The sequence below is a fragment of the Bombus pascuorum genome, chromosome 6 (genome assembly GCF_905332965.1).
Source record: "Bombus pascuorum chromosome 6, iyBomPasc1.1, whole genome shotgun sequence".
Lineage (NCBI taxonomy): Eukaryota > Metazoa > Arthropoda > Insecta > Hymenoptera > Apidae > Bombus > Bombus pascuorum.
The window spans coordinates 8,568,124-8,586,878 of record NC_083493.1 but is presented as its reverse complement, the minus strand read 5'-3'; the positions used below and the strand labels follow the sequence as shown (position 1 = coordinate 8,586,878).

General features: G+C 36.3%; 1 protein-coding gene across 11 annotated transcripts in view; it reads right to left on the bottom strand.

The window, feature by feature from the left end:
- The window catches only part of LOC132907657 (uncharacterized), a 275,382-nt gene that overhangs the window by 15,378 nt on the left and 241,249 nt on the right, over nt 1–18,755 (bottom strand). For all 11 annotated transcript variants that reach the window (XM_060960955.1, XM_060960958.1, XM_060960947.1 and 8 more), the window contains exons 11-12: nt 18,454–18,588; nt 3,320–3,438 (exon numbers count right to left, since the gene is read on the bottom strand). In XM_060960955.1, the coding sequence (XP_060816938.1) occupies nt 3,320–3,438; nt 18,454–18,588 (254 nt within the window). The remainder of the gene's footprint in view (nt 1–3,319; nt 3,439–18,453; nt 18,589–18,755) is intronic.

Here is an 18,755-nt window from a genome sequence, read left to right as displayed (position 1 = left end):
CGTAAAATGAACAAGTAGGAAATAATGTGCGACAAGATAGCCAGATAAAAACGTCAAAGACTGGAATAGGTCGGAAAAGTCTGTTCATATAAATTGCACGTTTCGAATTTAGGTACTTCAGTAATGGGTTATCAGAGTTTCACTACGATTAACTCTGTTCTCGTACAGGGATTGGTACGAGATGCTGGTTTTATTAAATATTCATCGGAGAGTCTGACGGTTTTCATCGTTTATCATTATGCGTCTGTGTAAGCGTAAGAGTGATTTTTCGGATGATTGCGTTTTTCTGTGCGCGACACAGGATAAATCTAGGCTGGATTATCGATTTCCATTTAATGGACACCCCATAAAGGCGAATGAAATCGGTGCAGGTGTGTAATGAACGTGTCCGAATTTGCATACGCGATTCTTTTTCGGCTTAACTTCATACGACAATCAAATTCAAATCGCGTATATCTATATATTTGTTTCGATATATTACGATCTCCTTATACGATCACGATCAAATTCGATGCTTTACTTTATTTTCCTTTTTTCAAATTGCCACATGAAATCTCTTTTCATCGAATCTAAGCGAACTTCGTTTCGTTAAATTATACATGAAATTTAGAACAAAGAAAATTTACGTATTCGACATCCTTTGTTCCAAGGTTTCGTTATTAAGGTAGCATACATGACAAAGGATGTAGCAGTATTACGTCAAAGGCTCTTATCTTTGCTACATGGTAAAGACGTAGTATAATATCGAAGATCTACCGCCCCTTTTAAGCCGAAAGATACTATATGGAGTTATCAGATATGGGGGTTGTCAATAACTTTTTCATAGCTTATTACGTCTTATTTTTAATTAGATAATTTTAATTAACTTAATATAACTTGATTAGAGTAAGAAATCGTACAATTTAATTCTTCTCCTTTTTCTCCCCGTAAGATTTAAGCCACACTTGCAATTAGTATAAGTAGCTGCTTTACAGAATAATCTACTTTCAAAGTAGGAAAGAATATCTCTTTAAATATAAACGAACGCATCTTCACACTTCTTCTCTACTTAACAAATTATCAAACAGTAGGAAGCTTTTTGCTCATAAACTTTTTGGCACCACTTTCCAACCCTCGTCTCGTACCAGACCTTTCCATCGCCTCCCAAATTTTTCAAGAGAATCAGGAAGAGAAAACTTTACGAAGGAGTGAACGGCGATAATCGGACCCAATAAAAGATTCATAGCCATTCGATCGAACGACCAATAGTTCGGTCTCTTTTCGCCACCACTGGGTAACATTATGGCAGCATCTTATGGTTCTGTTCTATCGGATGGTTACCTGTCTAACTATACTTATATAAGTATATAGAGGTACAAAAAGATCCAAAAATAAACTTTTGTGCGAATAAATCGATTATTCAAAGAATAGAACAAACTGAATGGTAGATAACGTTCTGCTTGTCAACTTTTATGATTGCGAGTTGGGGTTACTAATTTTAATAGGAATGTGTTATTAATTTAGGAATACTAATTTTGAAGCATAAGAAATTTAGAAAAAAATATACATTGATCATTATTTTGCATTTATGTGATCAATTGATCGATTGATTACAATCAATTAAAAAGCAGGAGAAAATGATGATATTCTTTCAATGTATTTTGGAATTTGCTGTTGTTAGTGTCATCTTCTTGTAGTGAATTAACTCGTTTATTTTGTCTTTTGAGAATTGAACATTGATTGAATAGTAACTCATTGTAATGAAATTAAAAAGCTAATAAAAGACAGAGTTGATCAGTTTTGCTTCTGGAAGATTTGAATATCACTGTCTTAATTTAAATCACATGTTCACGAGTGTTAAATAAGTTCTTTTTTCGGATATTGTTTTAGGAAACGCGAATTGTACGCGCGCTCTACGCCTACAATGACCGTAAATGCAGCTGTATGGATAGTGCTACTTCTTGGCCACGAGCCAACTAGGTTCTCGGATTATCATGTGCACGGACGCATCTATATTCATCTGGTTAAGGATTCGGATGGTCCGATATATCGGCTTACAGGGGCAGTAATTAGTCGTTGGTAATTAGCAGCCGGACTAAAGCACTTGGTCTCGGATAGCTCGATCGAAGAATAGAAGTCAAAATAATTGATCTATCACATAGATACTGCCGTATGATCTTCTTCTTTCTCGTATCGATCGTATCCTCCGCGTAAATTAATTCTCGAAGTATCGAAAATTCCTTGCTCAGTTCGTTTAAATTAAAAATGTTCCATCGACTCCTTTTTGATTGACTGTATATTATTTTATAGAGAAAATACAAGTTAACGAGGGTACACGTAGAGTAGGTTGAAATTTTAATGGTGAAACAATACCACTCTTTCGATATGATCGAGTTGTGTTCGTGTTTGTATTAGGAAATATATCGAAGAAAGTTGGATGAAAATGGTCCTTTGTTCGAATATTATTTGCATTAACATACTAATTGTATAACAATCAGTCGCATTATTTTTTTTATCGAACAATCAATGTTGATTACGCGTGCACCTTTGCTGACTTTGGAGTAAAAGGTGGTTCAAATATCTCGGCTGCATATTGTGTTCTTTCCCTCCTATTCATTACGCAATACTTAATTAACCTTGTGTAATTGGAATTTTGTTTGCTTGACGGGATGAAGAAATTCTAATTGACTATACCTTTTCATTTCAATTTGAAAGCAGCTAACCAGCCATTCTTACGAATCAGATCGTTTGACGTTAGCTTGTAACATGGTGGTAATAAAATAAAATAGAAGAAGTAGATACTTGGCTACGTAGCTTCCAAAACACAAATTATTACATATTGATCATTTACCGATTTTCTTTCTGTTTTCACATAAAATTTCCTGCTAACCTTTAAACAGTTAGACTATGAATTTTTATACACTTGCGGTAAATGTAAATATGCAGGCATGAGCAAAAATACAAAAATACATAAAGCATCAAAAGTGAAATAAATTTAATGACATTTCTCATAGAATAATTACTTTGATTCAAGTTTTTATCAATATTCATAAACATATGAGTTTGTATAAATACCTATAGTCTATTGATAATGTTTATAAAATCACAGGCAACTATCGTTCAATTTCCATCGAAAAAAACCCAATGAAAAAACATTTACTTCTCCATATACCGTATACGTATGACAGTTCCAAGGATCGAAGTAAACCTATTATCCATTAGGACCTGAAAACTGGCAAGATCTTATTGAAAACAGCGATGTAACGATCTAAAAACCCCTCTGATACTTTTATACGTAACGTTCGAATCGTTGAAAAGATGTGAAAGATAGTCGGCTTACCATCGTGAAAGTAATAAGAGACGTCCATGTATTCCTCGTCGGTGAGACCATTGGTGGCTCGTCTCAGAACGACCGTCATATCTCTGCCATTAGACGAGTACCTTTTCGGCTCGACATACCTGCAAAAGAAAAAAAGAAGAAAAGAAAGGAAACGAGAGGAAAAACGAAAATAGAATCTGCTTTTACACGGCAGCCACCTTAGCTAGCTAGCAGGTAGTAATTCGTAACCTGTGTGTGTGTGTATGTGTGTGTGTGTGGGAGGGAGGCGGAGGAGGGTTTCGCGTCATTTCTTCGCGGAAAACACGTCGTTCCGTGGAGACCGGCTGTAAATCACATGACTGCTATCAGAAATGTCGTAAAGCTCGCAGCTCTATCTTCCATCGGATATCTTCGAACGGATGCTCCCCGTAGTTTCAACGAGCCGAACCGTGTGTAATTCAGAAGCAAACATACCTGTGCTCGATCGTTTTCTCACGCTTCTTGGATCTGACGAGAGATTCTGATCTTTATCGCACGAGCCCGCTTGCACATAAGATCATTAGTTCTTGACCCACCAAATATTATCGAGAGTATCTTCTAATGTTTTATTTTATTTTTACACATAGCGTAATATCTTTTATATTTTTGCAGCCTTCAAGTTTTCATAAATGGATAGACATTCGCAACGTAGTAATAATATTTTCGAAAGGCTAGTAAAGGTATAGTTGTTAGAAAGGTATAATAAGTTATGTCTAATAGAAATTATATTTCGGTGTTTCGCCAAGAAAGCTTAAAAAATTCTCGATTTAGATAACAAAAATTTAAAGGAAGTTGAAGAAATCGAAAAATAATCTTAAAGTTGCGTAATAGATTGACAACTAATAAAAAAGAAACAAAGAATATTTATCGTACGTAGATATGCAAACACCTGCGAGCAATCACTAAAGGAAACCAATTTCATCCCATTTGAAATTCTGCTATTGTCAGTTTGGTATTTCTCAAGAGTCGATAGTAACGGAAGAACGTCGAACGTCTTTCAGTCGAGTCGCTTCTCTCAGAATGCGGCCGTGTGAATAATAAACGCCGCGTTTGGCACGTTTGCTCAGCCGGCTATTATGAATAATGTTCGCTTCGATTTGTTCCCGAGGACTCTGAATAGAATTCACAAGGATTTTCCGGTAAGGACAAACACACACATACATACATACAAAGGAAAGTGAAGTCCTCCTACAGACATCGTTTTCCATCACTCTGTTTCTCTTTCTCGTATCCTACTCGTTTCTTTTCTTTTATGACGCTAAGTCGAAACGCCCGAAGGAAGTTTCCCGTGAATTATGAAGCCGGCGCCTTTATGTCAAAGCGGTACGTCTCACCATATACTTGACAAGCTTACGTGTGCTACGTTTCCACACGATGTATGTAAGTTGGGCAAGTAGTGGCACAAAGCGCCATGTAAATTTTCCACGTCGTTCACTTCCATTTTGCTCGGCTCGAAGTTGTAAATGAACGTCCTGGGAACGGTGTCTCGCGATAACCCACGCCTGAATCCTCCATGAGACAGCGTATAGTGATAAGTCAATGTTTGCCGCAACGGTTTTGTCCCATGATAACGTCTTGTCGCGTGCCATCGGACGGTTATTAATTGATGGAATAAATTAACACGGTTTTTGGCTTGGCGGACGCGACACCGTATTCGACCGATTTCTCAGTAAATTAATTAGTCGCGTGATTAAAAAGTGAATAGAAAACTACGTTGTAATGTATAATCTGGTGCGTTCATGACGTCGAATGATAACAACTGACGCTTCTTTCGGAATTGTATTGTTTCTGAATGATATAGGGAAGTTTAATACGACTAAGATCGGTTACGAAAAAAGTGATGTGAATTTTATGGGTCTATGGGATATCGGATTATGGTTACCTTTCTGGATTTTAAAAGTGTCAATAAATTTTTATGAGACTCGGAACAATAATAAAGTAATTCCATATAAAGGAGATTAATATAATTAAATTGCTTATGAAGAAGGTTATGTGAATTTTATGAATCTACGAGCTGTCATAAAAATACTATTTTTAACTTTTAAGGCGATACAAAATTCTTGTGAGAGTAATAATGTGAGCATATGGAAGCTTGACACAGATAAAAAATTATATATGAAAATCTAAATTCAGCTCGTTTAAATGTATAAGAAATTGTAAGAGTGATCTCTCCGACTTTTAGAGAATGGTATCAAAGGTTCTTGTAAAATTCAGCATGGTAATGAGAGTGGATCCTCATAAAGAGCCTTGAATAATTTCAGATATGTATGTAAAACCTGAGAATATCTACGGATGAAATATTTAAAGAGTTATTTCTTCGACTTTAAAAATATTATTTCAGAGATTTTTTTAGAGGCCAAAGATCACTCGGAGATCTTCGTATCATTTTAGGAGCCTTCGAATTCCGGAATTCTTTAATTTCTCAATCCTACCCAACGTCCAAGAATTTCCCAATTTTTTTGAGACATATCAAAATCGATTTTCAAAGACCTCCGAGTTCCTCGAAGTCCCTTAAACTTTCGGGACCGCTGAAACGTTTACCATCTCTGGAAAGACATCTCGAAGTTTCGTAGCCCTGCGAACTTCTGAACTCATCCAATTCATAATATCCTTTAGATCCTGCAATATCCCATAGATTCACCGAGTCGGTTACATCGTTTGAGAGTTACTTAATGAGTTTTGAGGCACAAAAGCGCGCCTCTAAAAATTACAGTATCCCATTAAACATCGCGAACCTAGAAAATTCGTTTTTAAATGGATTCACTCCTTTGTTCCCGAGTTAATATGATTTTGGAAATTATAATGCTCCGTTTAATTAGCGATACAAGGCGCTGGTCCCGACAATCGTAGCACGACAAAGCGGCGAATATGTACAAGATAACTTTTTCAAAACTGGGTCAAACGACTTGAGTGTTTTTGAGAAGTTAGAAGGATAAGTTTACCAATCTCGTCTAGTTTACTAAATGACATGTAAATGATATTTTAGAAAATATTGCAATTGGTCGAAATCAGAAAGAAAATAGTAAAGATCACTTTTTACGACATTTTTATATTAGTTTTATACACGCAGAAAATTTCATTGAAATTAGTTGATGCGGAAATAAGCAACCAACATCGAAAGATGTAAGAATCTTTAAAATTATTGCAGTCATGGATAATTCCGGTTAATAGTTATGAAAAACTGAGATTTTCATCATTTTTAACCATTGTAACTCACAGCAGCGTTAATTGATTTCTATAAAATTTTCAGCATGTATTATAACTAAAATAAAACTACAAAATGTACTGTTCAAATTTTCACTACAGATTCAGATAAAAATGTAAAAATTTTTTTACTAATTTCTTCCCCATTCAATTGCAATCAATAGCAATTTTTTCAAGATTCTTTTTACATATTATCTGGTCCAGTAATTCTTCTAAACTCTAAAAAGAAGTCGTCGTTTTAAGAAAGTTATTCCGTTTTAAAGGACATCCGAATACTGTCGCGAGTCACTGTATATGTACATATATAGGAAACTGGAAGATTAACTGCGTTATTGACACAAAACTTGCTTCAGTTACGCTGGTATTTGCGAAATTAGCGAAGTTATAATTTCACCCGCGGTTATGCTACGTTATCCTCGTGTGATGGTAAGCCGAACGAGGGAACGTTGAAGCGCGAGAGGTTTCCGATTTCTTTGATTAAAAACTTGGAAAAATTTATAATTGCACGGGGCAACGTTTGTTAATTAATGAGCAGCAAACAAGCATAAATAACAAAGGAAAGTTTAAACATAATTTTACGTGAGCAACCGTGGTTTCATGTCTCGAACTACCACCTACAACGTTAATGTTATTTACACCGTTATTTATACGTCAAGCTGACGTATATATGAAATGAACAAGAGATCCCTGCAACTCAAAAAGAAGGAAAACAACAATGAATAAAAGGGAAGAGGGAAAAATAGGAGAAAAATGTGACAAGCATAGCGAATCGCATTTCGCAGCGAATCGGGTAAACGCTGGGGACGAACTCGGATGAGACAACAAAAACTCGTTGAAATTTCACTCGCGAGCCGCGCATACACTATGATGTTACGCCGCATAATGCTCGTACGAAATTCGATTTCTCCATCGAAATTCTGTTATTGGTTTCTCAAGAATCTCGGCTTCTGTATGTATCGTTATTACTTTTGATCGTTGCACTTCGAATCTTAAGCATAAATTTCACACGTCAATTTTTCTTGTTACGTTTCGTTATTCACCTTAAACACCACAACTAATAGGATTGACAACATTTTTCATGAAATTATCGCTTCACAATGTTACTTTTTTTTCGACATACGAATGGGTTTTTTTGGTAAAGTGTACAAATAAATATTTGTCTTTCCTTTGCATTCTGATTTCTTTGTTTTATATTTCAGTCATCGATGTTATGTTAATAATTGAGACTCTTAAAAGACTCTTAATGTTAAAAGAGTCTTTTTTAGAAAAATTGTGGCAAGAAGTAAAATATGGTTTGTATTCGATTGAACAGGTTACTTAAATTCTTCCAATGTACGAAGCAACGTTATTAAACTGGTAGAAAAGATCGCGTCAATTTGGTAGAATAACTCTTTAACTTTCTTAACATTTTTAACTTCCATTCGCGAATTTCTGATATACGAACGTTCGCAGGGATCCAATGTGTACTCTTCCTGCGCAAACCAGGTAGGATAGGCAGAATGTAGCGTGCCAGTCTTTTTGAATACCTTACTCGAGAAGATTGTCAGACACCAATCGTGGCTCGTACGTCACTCAAACGAGATTTTAACGCGAACTACACGCGGACCAACCATCCCTATGCGTCATATTCACACACACGTGGAATTTCTTTCTTCCTTGCAATTTGCATGAAAGTTTCGGTTCGTTCGTATGGAGTGATATGACGTTGTGTTTTTCTGACGGAGAGTTTATTTTCCTAGACTTATTTTTCATTGTTGCTTTTAGCTTTCCCTATTACTTTTTTCTGTTATTCTTCGTTCAGTGCATTTTATGTATTTTATGCATTTAAAATTTGGTGATAAATTTGGGTCAAAATATGATATTTTGATCAGAGTAACATAAGTAAAATATAGATAATTATTAAATCGGAACGTTTATGCTAATTCATATCGATTAAGAGAAGGAAATAGAAATATTCTATATTTTAAATATTTCGTATATTCTGATACATCATGTGAATTCTGTGCATTTTTACATCTTTAAATTTGCCAAAAATATATAAATAATCGTAGTTTTGTAATTTTTGCACAAATACGGGAATAAGAATTTTGTGTAATTTTGTATAAAATGTCGGAGTTAAATTTTTACAACGAGTGTTACAGATCCATTAGGACACCACTTACAACTGTAAAACTGATGAACGAGGAACGAGCCACTTAACATCTAAAACCAAGTTAACATCGTGAGTAAGTGAAGCAATTTGTTGCATGGTGTAATGATTGTCAGACTAGTTTCTGTCCACTCTACTTAAGTAGCGCATGTACACAATTGCTGGGACGTATCGAAGCGCAACGAAGTAACGACCATACAAGAGTTGTTGTCACCTGACAATTGATTTATCGTGTACGTACATACACTGAAATTCAACTTTTCATTGATATTAACTCTTTCTTCACAAAGACAAGCATCACTGAAAAATAGAATTAACTCTGCTGTGTTCTTTCGATCATTTTAGACTTAATTGTATTTTTCTATTGTCAACGAAATGCATGAAAAAATCATTGTTGATATGCACAATTCTTCATTTTAAGCGCATATTAGAGATTTTCTTAAAGCTTTAAAGATTTTCTTACATGTTATGAACAAGAACATAAAGGTTCGGGAATTACAGCAGAATTATAATAAAAATTATTCTATTGTTTTTCTGTTATAATTAAACTGCGGATATTTACGCAAATTCTTATTCTTCGTAAATATAATTTACAAAATGGAATTTAGATAGAAAAATGTTTTATCCGTTAAATATTGTGAATGATACTTTGAATATTTTATACATATTTCTGTATATTATGTGCATTCTTCGCATTGTTGTATCATCAAACATGCCATAAATGCATAAAAATCCGCAGTGTGATCAGAATATTCTAATTTTTAAATTTTACTTTAAAAATATGTATTAACACGAGAACTACCGAGCCAGTTAAAATGACTACAATCTCAAAATCAATATATAGCGGCAATTACCTTAAATATATATACCGTCCAACTGAATAGAAGCCGTTACAACCCCGAGGAATAACGAGGCATTAACAATCATAATCTCGGCTTCTTGACAATCGGTTTTCATTCTCAGCCGCTGCTTTAACGAGCTACGAATCGAAGGCCAAAGTAAACGGCTTTAATTCGATGCGGAAACAATGGCGGTCGAACCGCCGCTTAATCCAGCGCCGTGCCTCGTCTACGGCGATCGCTGATCAATTATTATTGACTCTGCCGGAAATTATACGCACGGATCTCTCGTCGTGATTGTTTGCCCTGTATTAAGTGCTGCGAACGTTCGATCGCGAGTACCACGGCATTTGATTTTGCCGGAAGCTGGAGGGACCCGATGATCGTCGACACAGTGTGGAGTCGCTTCATTAGTCGTCCTCCTAACGGGCAGAGTGGCTTTTAGTTGGCCGCTGATGCCACGCGGAGATTAAATTACTCAACAACCCCTGGTGCCCTCGATTGATCCTCGATGTATCTCGTCTACGCATGGACGCGGATTAAACGGCGCGTGCTGTGTCCTACTCGTATGGATAATCGTGGTCGTCCGTTTTTATGCTGTCACGTGTAGCTGGTGTACGTGGATCGTGAATGAAATCAATAATTGGTTTTACGATGTGGAGTTTATTTAGGATGAAATTTGTTTTTTGAAGGCGTAATCAGTAATTAGCTCAATAAAAGTTTCGAGACTTCTTTTGGGATAGTTTGTTTGAATTGTTTGTTACTTTGTTAGTCGAGGGCTTTTGACTGTATTGTAAACTTGGTTAAAGTTGTTAAAATGTTGATAGTAAATATTTTAAGTACACTGATAGTACAATTTGTCGATTATTTCTATATTCTATATAAGAAAATGGTGAGTTCTATCAATTTGTCCTCCGAATTCCAATGAATTTATGCTTTCAATCTTTTCAAACATTACATATTTTTAAACGCAATGGCCAAAAACTCAATTCTGCTTGATCACCAACTACTGAAACAATTCAACCTCTGCATATTATTAAACCAAGGAAGAAGAAATTCAACAAGTTTCATCGGTGCGTTTTGTTTAGCTTTAAACCACAAACCAGCTCTTCTCCCGTTGGTTAAAGGTTTTTTCCCGCTGGTTTTCCGTGGAACAGCTTGTCCCCGTATCCGTGGACGAACGATAAGCCCTGCACCGGTGGTTGATCGCATTATTACCGGGCACAAAATATTCCAGCCGGTTCTTGCTCGCGTCCCTCTCACTAAAGTCGCTTTAAATGCATCGTGAAAGTCGGACCGCGGCTGAACAATGGAAAACGTGCCTCCGGCTACGGAGAAGAACGGGCAACGGATGAAACACGAGCGTTATTTTGCATGAATTTTTACGAGATTAACCGACATAAAACACGCGACAGTCTCATAGGCACGCACGTTCATCGCTTCCCGGTAGCCAAGCATAAATCCTGTCTAGCCGGCGTTAGAAATTAAGCTTGATTGAAAAAAAAAAAAAAAAGAAAGAAAGAAGGAAGAGGAGAAACCTACGCTATGTCGTCGCCGAGCTAAGGTCGATGGTTTTTGCGATAGGAGCCCGAAGAAGTTTGGCCGGAATACGTGTTCATCGCCGGCTAGAATGAAATTGCTCGTGTTAAAGCCCGTTTTTGTACAATTTAAGGGAAATTATTGCGGAATTTACGGTAACAGAAGGAAATTCGAGTAATTTCCTAGAGAGAGAATTTTGTTTGAGTTTCTGCTTATTTTGCGACTAATGCGTTTTAGAGGATATCCTTCGCAGAAGTAAATTTTAATCAAGAGTCTATTTACGTCGCGATTTAAACGTTAGCAATTGAAAAAGACAGCAGTTAAATTGAAAGATTGCGATCTTCTTTTTCTCTTTAGAGTTACTTTCGGTGCGAGATAGCTGCATTTTTATATGCTACGAAAACATAATCGGTGAATTCATCGGAACTTACGAAGCGCTGGTAAACGCAAGTGTATATCGTCGAAGTTTTAGCGCACCTGTTCTCAACGTAATTATTGTTTTTCCGGGGAAAAGGATCTCTTCAACGCGATACGGTATCCAGTCGAACGTTTCGAGGGCTTGAAAAATTTACACGAAATTTCAATCCACTTTTCTCCTTTGAAATAATAAGCGTTTCCCCTCTGATGCTGTTTTGTAGAATAATTTTTGAGTAGTGTAGATAAATTTTGAATTTATCCGTTCATTTGTGTCGAGAGATAAATTGGACATGAAGTTCATGAGCCGAAACGAAATAAAATGAATGTCCATGTCAAGTACGCTTTATGACACTTCACGTTTATAACCTTTGATTTCTGTGAGATTTCTAGAGCCTACCTCGTGAAAAACATCGCGTCTAGACTGTATGAATGATTCACTTGAACGCCTTGACAATATCATCATTCTCATCGTGTTCTTTAATTCATCCTGTAACGAAAGATTATCCTACTTGTGCATTCGACTTTATTTTTTCATATCAACTGAGATTTATTTCTATTTTACGATCGATCAGCGCTTCATTTATTACAGAATTAAATATATAGCAAAGAAATAATAAAGTATAAAATCTGTTTGCATTAGATCATGCAAATAATCCAATCCTTATAAAAAACCAGTTTAAATTTGAAATTTCTAAAACTCTAACAAACCAATCATTTCCATAAATTAGTCAGCCACTCTCATAGATCTTGTAGAGAACACTTGGAATTTCTATTTCAAATATCATTTACTTCGAATTTAATTTTGTTCTCTTTTTTCTCATATTCTTTTAAAAATCCTATACGAAGAGCTGAGTATTGCCACTTGTCATAAAAGAACGTTCTACAGTTATTATAGTATAAAGTTAATTACATTATTTCATGTGCTGAAAAGGTATCGTGACAGAGGGTGAAATAAAAACTTCATCATGAAATTTCATTTCTTCGTCACATTAAAGGGCTGATATATTTTAAAGTTAAGATACCTATGACACTGAATTCAGGTTCTCAAAATCTAGCTTCACGTTCCTATGATTTTCAATTTGTCATACAATATTGTTCGTCATTAGCGTAAAAAATTACACAATTTCAACTATATATAGATTTACTATATAAACTATATAATTAAAAATCGATCCGTCTAGATAATAATCAGGCACCTTTTTCTTCCAGAAAGCGGCCATTCATTGATTCTTTTGTCTTAAAGTGTCTAGATTAATTATATAAGCTGTATAACTATACATATACAAATCGATTTGCCTAGAAAATAATCAGAAAATATTCTTCTTCTTCGGTTTGCATCGGTTTTTTATTGTAGAGTGTCTAGACAATTTGTATAAACTGTATAACTATACAGGTAAAAATCGAGCCGTCTAGAAAATGATAAGGCATCCTGTTCCTCTAAAAAACAGCCTCCATTGGTTTTTTGATGTAAGGTATCGTCGTGAGGAAGCCCACGGACATTTCGTGTTCGTCTGTTTCTCGCTGCTTACATAATGCATGCGCCGCATCTGTGCACTCCGCGGCATTCCCTTTTGCACTTACTTCTGCTGCCACCGGTCTCCCAAGAGAAAGTTTGCGATACTTTGTTTGCCATGTTGGCCCTCGTACGTCGTGCTCTTTCCACGGCTGGCTGACCGGGCTGGTCTCGTGAGATTTTGCCACCTACGCTCTCGTGAATTGTCCTCGAGATATCGTGTTCCTTCCCTTCATTTTTTTGGGGGTTAATTACGATCATTCTATCGGGGATTTCTGGCTATTTTCGAGCGTCGAAGAGGGAAGCTTATGGAGGTTGGATTTGCGGATCTTCTGGGACTATGGTTGATCTTTACGTAGAGCCTCGGTATATTCACGTTCGAAAAGTAATTTGGTGATTAGCGCGAGGAAGTTAATGGAACTGTGCTCTTGCAGTGGCTGATATTCTAGAATTGTGGAGTTCGTGGTTTGATCGATATGGATAGGGCCTGGATCTGATTCGGAAAAAATGAATCCAAGTAATTCGTACGGTTTTCTTCCGGATTTAAATGTTGACTTAACTCTATAGATTCAGAGTTAAGATTTAATAAAAACGTGAACTTACAGAAGCCATCGGAAGTATTCGGACAAAAGGAAAATTACATTTCTATTTTAAAGCTTAAATTATGAACTGACGAAACCTATCCCTGAAATTTTTCGAGAATTCTGGAATATCTGGTTCGTAGTTTTACGATATGGATTGAGTTTTAATTTGATTCGGAGAAAGGAAACCTTTCGAATTGAAGTCTGAACTTAATTTTGTAAGTAGAGAATGAAATATTCGACGAAGAATCGTAAATTCACTATTATCTGTCACGAATATTCTGTTAAACAGAAACTTTTGTTTTTGTCTCAAAATTTAAATTATAGTTTAATAAAATATTCGTCATAAAAATTATAATTTTCATTCTTTAATAATTACATTCTAGTTAAGACTTCCTGATGATCATTGTGTGCCCTTTTTTTTATAGCTAAGGACTAGGAATGCTAGCAGTGCATTAGAGTACCTAACTTCACAAACCAGACACACTATTAACCGCGTTGTTTACGTTTGCACAGGAATTCCAGTCGCTTCGTACCTCACAATTAGATCCTTCTAGTCCAGCTTTTGGACCGACGTGGCTCGCCCGTAGAAGAACGATTCTACGGATTGCGGAGGGTGAGCATCGATCGCGGTTGAAAGGATTTGGAATGTAACCTATTCAGATCGTGCTTCTCCCTCCTTCTCTGCTGCCTTCTCCCTGTCGCTGATCAATATGTGCAGGGGAAAGTCTTTCTCATGCTGGGTTTCCCGTCACGTTTTTCAACCGGAGATACGTCCATTCTAGGCTGCGTGATTCTTTATCGAGCTACTTTGACATTTATCTGATTAAAATCGAACGATCTGCTTCCTTTGAGGGTGAGACCCTTTCCGGACGTCGCATTTTAATACATCAAATACTAATTTCATTTTGATATCTCATTTTCACGTTTCCCTCTCCGCGTGGAATAAATACGTTGAATATTTATATTTCTCCTCTTTTTATAGATAGAGCAAACTTTGATTTAAATTTTTTTGCTTAATTGCCTTGTCTTCAAACGGATATTTGTATATCTGATGCATTTCGGATCGATTGTGAATTTCATGCGTTATTGGATATATTCTACATATAATTCTTTCTTTCTTTGAAGTATCGTTTATTATCATGTTACTATAGGAGCTTTTACACTTATGATATTAAATACAATATTTGGAGATTTGAGACGCTACTGTTAAATGCTATGTGTTTATCATCCGTCCATCATTCTGAGTCCAATGACGAAAACCTAGACGAATGGTGTGCGTCCAGTGGATATCTCGCTCTAATTATTCTTTGATCGAGAAGTTTCTGAAAAAACTCATAGTGGAGTTGGAATGTTACTCTAACTTTGTGCAGTAAGCCGCACGGTGCCTGATGATCTTCGAGTAAACTGAATCTAGACAAAGTACAGATTTCATGTCACGAGTTCTAACTCTCCCAGGCAGCATTATATAATAAAATAATATAAATTTATAATCACAATTCTATTTGAACAATTTATTCGAAATATCATCGAATATTTAGTTTTCCATTATACAAGCTACATTAATTATCAAGACAACCGTTACCTAATTGTTATTTGCTGAATTTCTAATCGCGTTTAAATATTTTTATCTTCGATTCTTCTCGAATCACTCATGAATTTTATTGAGGCCGAATCTATTCTGAAGTTTATAATTCTATTTCGGAATTTATTAGTTATTTCTATATTCGATTCTCTCCAAATCGATTATGAATCTCATTGACATTGCGCCTGTTCTGAATTTTCTAATTATATTTTAGAAATTTATCAGCCACATTATCACACAAGCTATTCTAATTATAATGCCGATCATTGTTGACATTGTCAATTGTTATTTATATGTTAGTTTATATGTTTATGTTATATAATAATAATGCCGACCATTGTTGATACTGTCAATTGTTATTTATATGTTAGTTTATATGTTTATGTTATATGTTATTTCGAAATCTACTGTATCAGAAACCTTATACCCATATCGTTGGGCATTGAATTTGCAACTACCAAACATACTACATTAATTACTCTAACGATGGCTGGTTAATTTATATAGCCAGTTCGTTTCGAATTGATTGTGAATTTTACTGACGCTTAGTATATTTTAAATCCCACAACTCTATTACAGAAACTTATCACACTGCATGACGTTGAATACTCAATTTTCCAGTACTCAAGTTGTACTAATTAGTACTAGGGCCACTCATATAATAAATAAAATAATTTTGTATTACTCCGATATCAGAGCAGCTTTCCTTGCAATACGTTGGATCATACAAATTTCCCCAGCTCGTTTACGCGCTGTATGTCTCGCTCTGTCTGATCACACACGTACCTATTCTACTGAGCATGCACCGTACACACGTATCACTGACAAGGCCACGAGTTACGCGCGCGCGTTACACGACAGTTAGAGACATCGCACGCCAGAATTTCACCGATCCGTTTCAAAATTCCGTTTCCGTGGAATGGCTTTACACGTAAAAATTACGATCATCGGATACCATATCAACGAAGATTAGACGTGCCAAAGGCTAGCAGAGAAAAAAAGAATCTGCAATAAAGGGCGAATAAAAGGATCGTATAAATCGCGTTCATGGTCGATATTCAAATTCCACGATGGCAAAAGACAAGAAAGGAATTCGTCTTTCACGGTACCAGTCTCTTTTTCTTCGATGATGTTCACGTTATTACGTGTAAGAACCAGATCGACCGACATTAAAATGTTTTTTACGAGCTCGTAGAAACCGTGTTCCACGAAGAGCGTCATTCGATATGGATCGAGGAATTTTGTGACATTTCTGTATAACTTCCGAACCATTTTCTAACTATGTATATGTTATATATCGTAATTTGTCTTAGTTTAATAACTTTCATTTTCATTTAAAACGTTTGTTTAATAAAGTTGCATTTATGTAACCTTTACACGCTATTTCACTGTTTGATCCTTAACAGGTTCTTACTACTCAAAAATTAGAAAATATAAAGTCAAAGAGTTAGACCAGTAACGAAACAGTTCTCTAAAGATGGTCACAAAATATTACTAATATCGCGAATACCGTCCAAATATTCTGACGATCTTTCCAAAATATATACTTGTACTAAATATCTCGTAGCTTCTGTTATACATTTCCACTTCTCTTTCAAATTTCACCAATATAATCGTAGTCGTCTCATTACAGTACTAATAATATTTCAAAATGTTTTGTAAAATATTTCGTATAACGTGTAATCGTAATGACCTTCTGCAAGTGTTCAAATGCATATTTCTGTGAGCCATCATGTGTGGTCCGCGTGTCTACATGCATCTTGTCGATTCGAATCGCGACGAATCCAGCGGAGAGAGTAGTCGACCTCTTCCTTCTCTCTCTCTCTCTCTCTCTCTCTCTCTCTCTCTGTAATATCTTCCCTCTATTGGAAGCAGTGTACTCGACGTAAATGCAAACATGCGTACACGGCGGCTTGTATCACGTGGCGGCGCAGTCATCTTTCATCCTCGACTTCCGACGAGATGAGCGGCCCGGTGTCTCGTTCTCCCGACCGGATGCGCCAATGACGAATAGGTCTGGGCTGATTCCTGATTACGTACCTCCCATACCTATTTCCTCGTGTTCCGTCTCCGCGTGTATATACCAGGAATCGACAACTCGGCGATCAAGTCGTGCGGTTTTAGATCGAAAAACGCCCTATGATCATTGTCATTGCTTGGTTTGCTTGGCCTGCTCTGCGTCATATTGATTAGATCGAACAGAGGCAAAGGAAACGCTAGGAAACCGTAGTCCCGGCTTTTCTATTCATCGAACACCGTCAGAGACTTCGTTGAATACGTTCAATTGCGTTCATCGGGAATGTTGAATGGAATCGTGCATGCTAAAGTGAATGCCGGGTTTTGATGTTTCTGAGCATTGATTGCGTTAATGTAGGTTACTGGTAATAGTTTATACCCTGAAAAGATGATTAGCGAGGGATCAACATAGGTTTCGATATGAGATAGAAACATTCGATATTTTTCTACAGTCTGTCTTTTTACAAAGTTTTAGGAAATTTAATGTCAAACTTTCGTAGAATTGATAGTTGACAGGTTGATATAGTGTTGACATAGATCGACGCGTTCACTGAGTAAGTAGCGATGACAGAATGAATTTTTGTGATATAAGTTTATACGATATGGACTTGGATGCAAAGGACGAATTAAAATAATAAAATATAGAACAGAAAATAAAATGTATGAAATGTTTTACGATATAGATTTATACCGAAATCAGTTTTTAGGTGATCAAAATTAGACTAGCAGCGAACGTGTTAAATTCCTAACATTTCACTCTCAACTTAGTATAAGTCTAGACATAAGAATTATTTAATCCTGGAGTATCTAATTTTCGTATATGTTCTACATCTTACACGATAAATTAAAATGAATACTATGAAATTAAATAACTTAATTCAGACCTATAGCTCGGATTCTGTAGATCGTCTACGAGTCAAAAATACCATCCATGACTTAAATTCATGAAAAAGCTGTTTTTGATTGTAAGTATAAATCCGCGACATTTTCGCGCGACGGACGGGACAAATTTTCCAAGCTAATGATTCACAATGCTGTTCCATGGTGAGAATGTCAACTGAACGTTGCTGATCAACGGACGAGTTCTCGGCATTAATTTCGGAAGTTCAACGAGCTGTGTATCAATTCGCCAACGGATGGCACGGGCGGTTTGCATTTCGCGTTCTGAATCGAATGGAATGCCAAGGACTTCTTAGTACAGTATCCGAGTAATAAGCCGCGCACTGTAGACGACGTTGGTATTTCTCGTCTAATAACTGGAGAATCCACTTACGTATCTTGTTGCACGAATTCCGGCGGAAGCTCATGGCTAGGGCTGCAGATTTTCCTGAGAGATTTCGCGGTGTCAAGCGTCCCTCCTTCGGGAGGGCCGTCGAATATTTCGATCGACGATTGGCAATCCGGAGCACTACAACATCCATAAGGAAACATATTACTTACTAGAAGTCAAGGCTGGATGTTTCTTCCCTTTAGTTACAGTTTCAAACCCGTGTTATTTAATTTAATTATGAAACCGAAAGTTAATAAAGATAAATTAACTTCAAGTAGGTCGATTTTAGTTCTTTTAAATATAGA